The 2,344-nt window shown below is 42.2% G+C and overlaps 1 protein-coding gene across 1 annotated transcript; it reads right to left on the reverse strand.

Moving 5' to 3' along the window:
* Window positions 1-22: 22 nt before the first annotated feature.
* Window positions 23-2,331, reverse strand: LOC104266219. The gene is made up of 3 exons (XM_009861898.3): window positions 594-2,331; window positions 301-528; window positions 23-238 (listed from the first exon to the last, which is right to left on the reverse strand). Exons 1-3 carry the CDS (start codon window positions 698-700, stop codon window positions 199-201), a joined length of 375 nt encoding a protein of 124 aa, XP_009860200.1. The 5' UTR covers window positions 701-2,331; the 3' UTR covers window positions 23-198.
* Window positions 2,332-2,344: the final 13 nt, after the last annotated feature.

Genomic DNA, 2,344 nt, shown 5'->3' on the forward strand with positions numbered 1-2,344 from the left:
GGCTCTTATTCTAATGTGTTTGCCATCCAAAGCACCGAGACAGTTGGGAAAGTTCCATATTTGTTCAAAGTCCTCAGCAATCTTTATCCAATCTTCTGAAGTTGGTGGTTTAACATACTTTGGTCCAAGCACATTCCAAATAGCAGAACATGTTTCCTTTAAAATCAATCCAACAGTTGTATGTCCCACTCGAAATGATTAAGAAAGTTGTTTTTGTGAAGATCCAGTTGCCAAAAATCTTAAAAGTATAATTGCTATGATTGCAATTAATTACATTAAAGTCAACACATTAACTTATACCTCAGGGTTAAGATTAATCTCTGCTTTGGACTAATGGGCTTTCGGAAATTTGTGTGTTGTTTTTGGATCACTGGAGTTAATTGTTGCAATAAATAAAAGAACTGGTCTGGAGTCATTCTGGCATACTGCCGGAATTTTTCCTCATCACTTCTGCTCAGCAATTCATCAACAAGTATGAATTCCGATTTAGTGTCTCTTTCTTTAAACATCTCATCAACCCAAACACTTCTGCCAGTTAATTAATTCAATTTCATATATTGCAATTTGAAATTAACAGTAAAATTTCCATTTACCTTTTGTTTGTTTGTTGCAGCATGAGTGATATCACTGTCATTTCTTGTTGTACTAAGAACAGCTGCTCACGCTCAATTTTACACTTCCACGAATTATATAATGTCATTTTTGCCTCGCAGTATAAAATAAATAAATCTAGAATAAAATACTACCTCTGATGCACTTCTGATAAACACGTGTGGCATTTAGCTAAATTTATTTTATTACGACGTGCGATACGACACCGATCGAGTAGGATTGAATTCTACTCGATCGGCCCGTCGTGCCAAGTCTCGAAATTTCACTTCTCCACGTATGCTCTGACGCGGTGTGCATTAGCATACGTAAGGGCGTGTCGGCGTCGGATCGGAAGGCATTAACGACGCGATAACGACGGCAGTGTGCATTGGGCTTTATGGACACGCCTCCGAGCACACCCGCGACAGAGAGGCACTGGCATGCCTTAGCCACGTGACTTGCGCAATGTGCCGCAGTCAGCGTGCTTCATTATTAATTGTGTCGTGTTTCATTATTAATTGTGTAGTTATGTAATCAGTGTCGCTATGTCGCAATTTAGTGCCCTTTATATACGTGTGTGCTCGCCTTAGTTTTCATTCTACAATTTGGCGTCTTAATACAAACCCAAGAACACAACAGAGTTATTGGCGACGAGGACGGAATCTCAACCAACTGAACGAGGAAAACGCAGTTCGGTCTTGAAGATTCCAAATTAACATAAGATGGAAAAAGTTGCGAAACTGATTCAAGAACAGTTGAAACAGCAGCAGGAGCGTCACGATGAACAGCAAAAAGAACAGCAAAGGCGGCATGAACAACAAATGAAGATGATTCTTACCTTGGTTGAGAACGCTTGTTCTGGTGAAACGGCAACGTCTTCCATTGTCATACCAAGTTTTACATCGTTTGACTCTACATCGGAGCCCACGACTACTGGTCGAGGTTTACTACGTTCACACGGGCACATGCTGTACCAGAAACGAGGGTGGCTCAAGTTTTTTTTACCAACCAAACGACCACTACCTACAAGCTTTTTGTGGCGGGACAAAGCGCTCCAGTAAAAACCGTCAACGACCTTTTAATTAAAGATATTGAAACCTTTATGAAGCAACAGTTCGACCCGAAGCGATTTGTAATTCGGGAACGTTTCAAGTTTTGGAGCAACATGCAATGAAAACCTGGGGAAACGGTGCAAGAATTGGCTACACGCATTCGCCAGGACGCGGGCACGTGTGATTTTCCTTCGATACAAAACCCGCTGGACGAGGCATTGCGAACGAGGTTTATTTGCTCCATATCCAACGAAGCGGTACTGAAGGCAATTTTTAAAGTTAACGCTGATGAGCTGACATTTACGCGTGCTGTTGAAATTGCCACGCAAACTGAAGAAGCTGCAAAGGTTGCAAAGAAGACCGTTTATGGAACGCGGGCACCTGTACACAAGGTTCGAGAAGCAAAGAAAACTTCTGTCGTCTCACCCGCTACGAAGCAAGCCTATAAAAAGAAAATTCGTTGCTATCGATGCGGGAAAGCCGATCATCTTGCCCCTGCTTGCCATTATAAAACGGCCAAGTGCAATTATTGCAAAAATGTGGGACACGTGGAAGCTGTTTGCAGAACGAAGCAGGCCTCTGTTGACAACGTCAGGGTGTTACGGCCAATAAAGCAGCAAATAGGTTCCAATACGAAACTAGAGCTGATCGTTGGTATTAACGGTAAAGAATGCATGTTGGAGATGGACACGGCAACAAAC

The sequence above is a fragment of the Ciona intestinalis genome, unplaced genomic scaffold, assembly GCF_000224145.3.
Source record: "Ciona intestinalis unplaced genomic scaffold, KH HT001040.1, whole genome shotgun sequence".
NCBI lineage: Eukaryota > Metazoa > Chordata > Ascidiacea > Phlebobranchia > Cionidae > Ciona > Ciona intestinalis.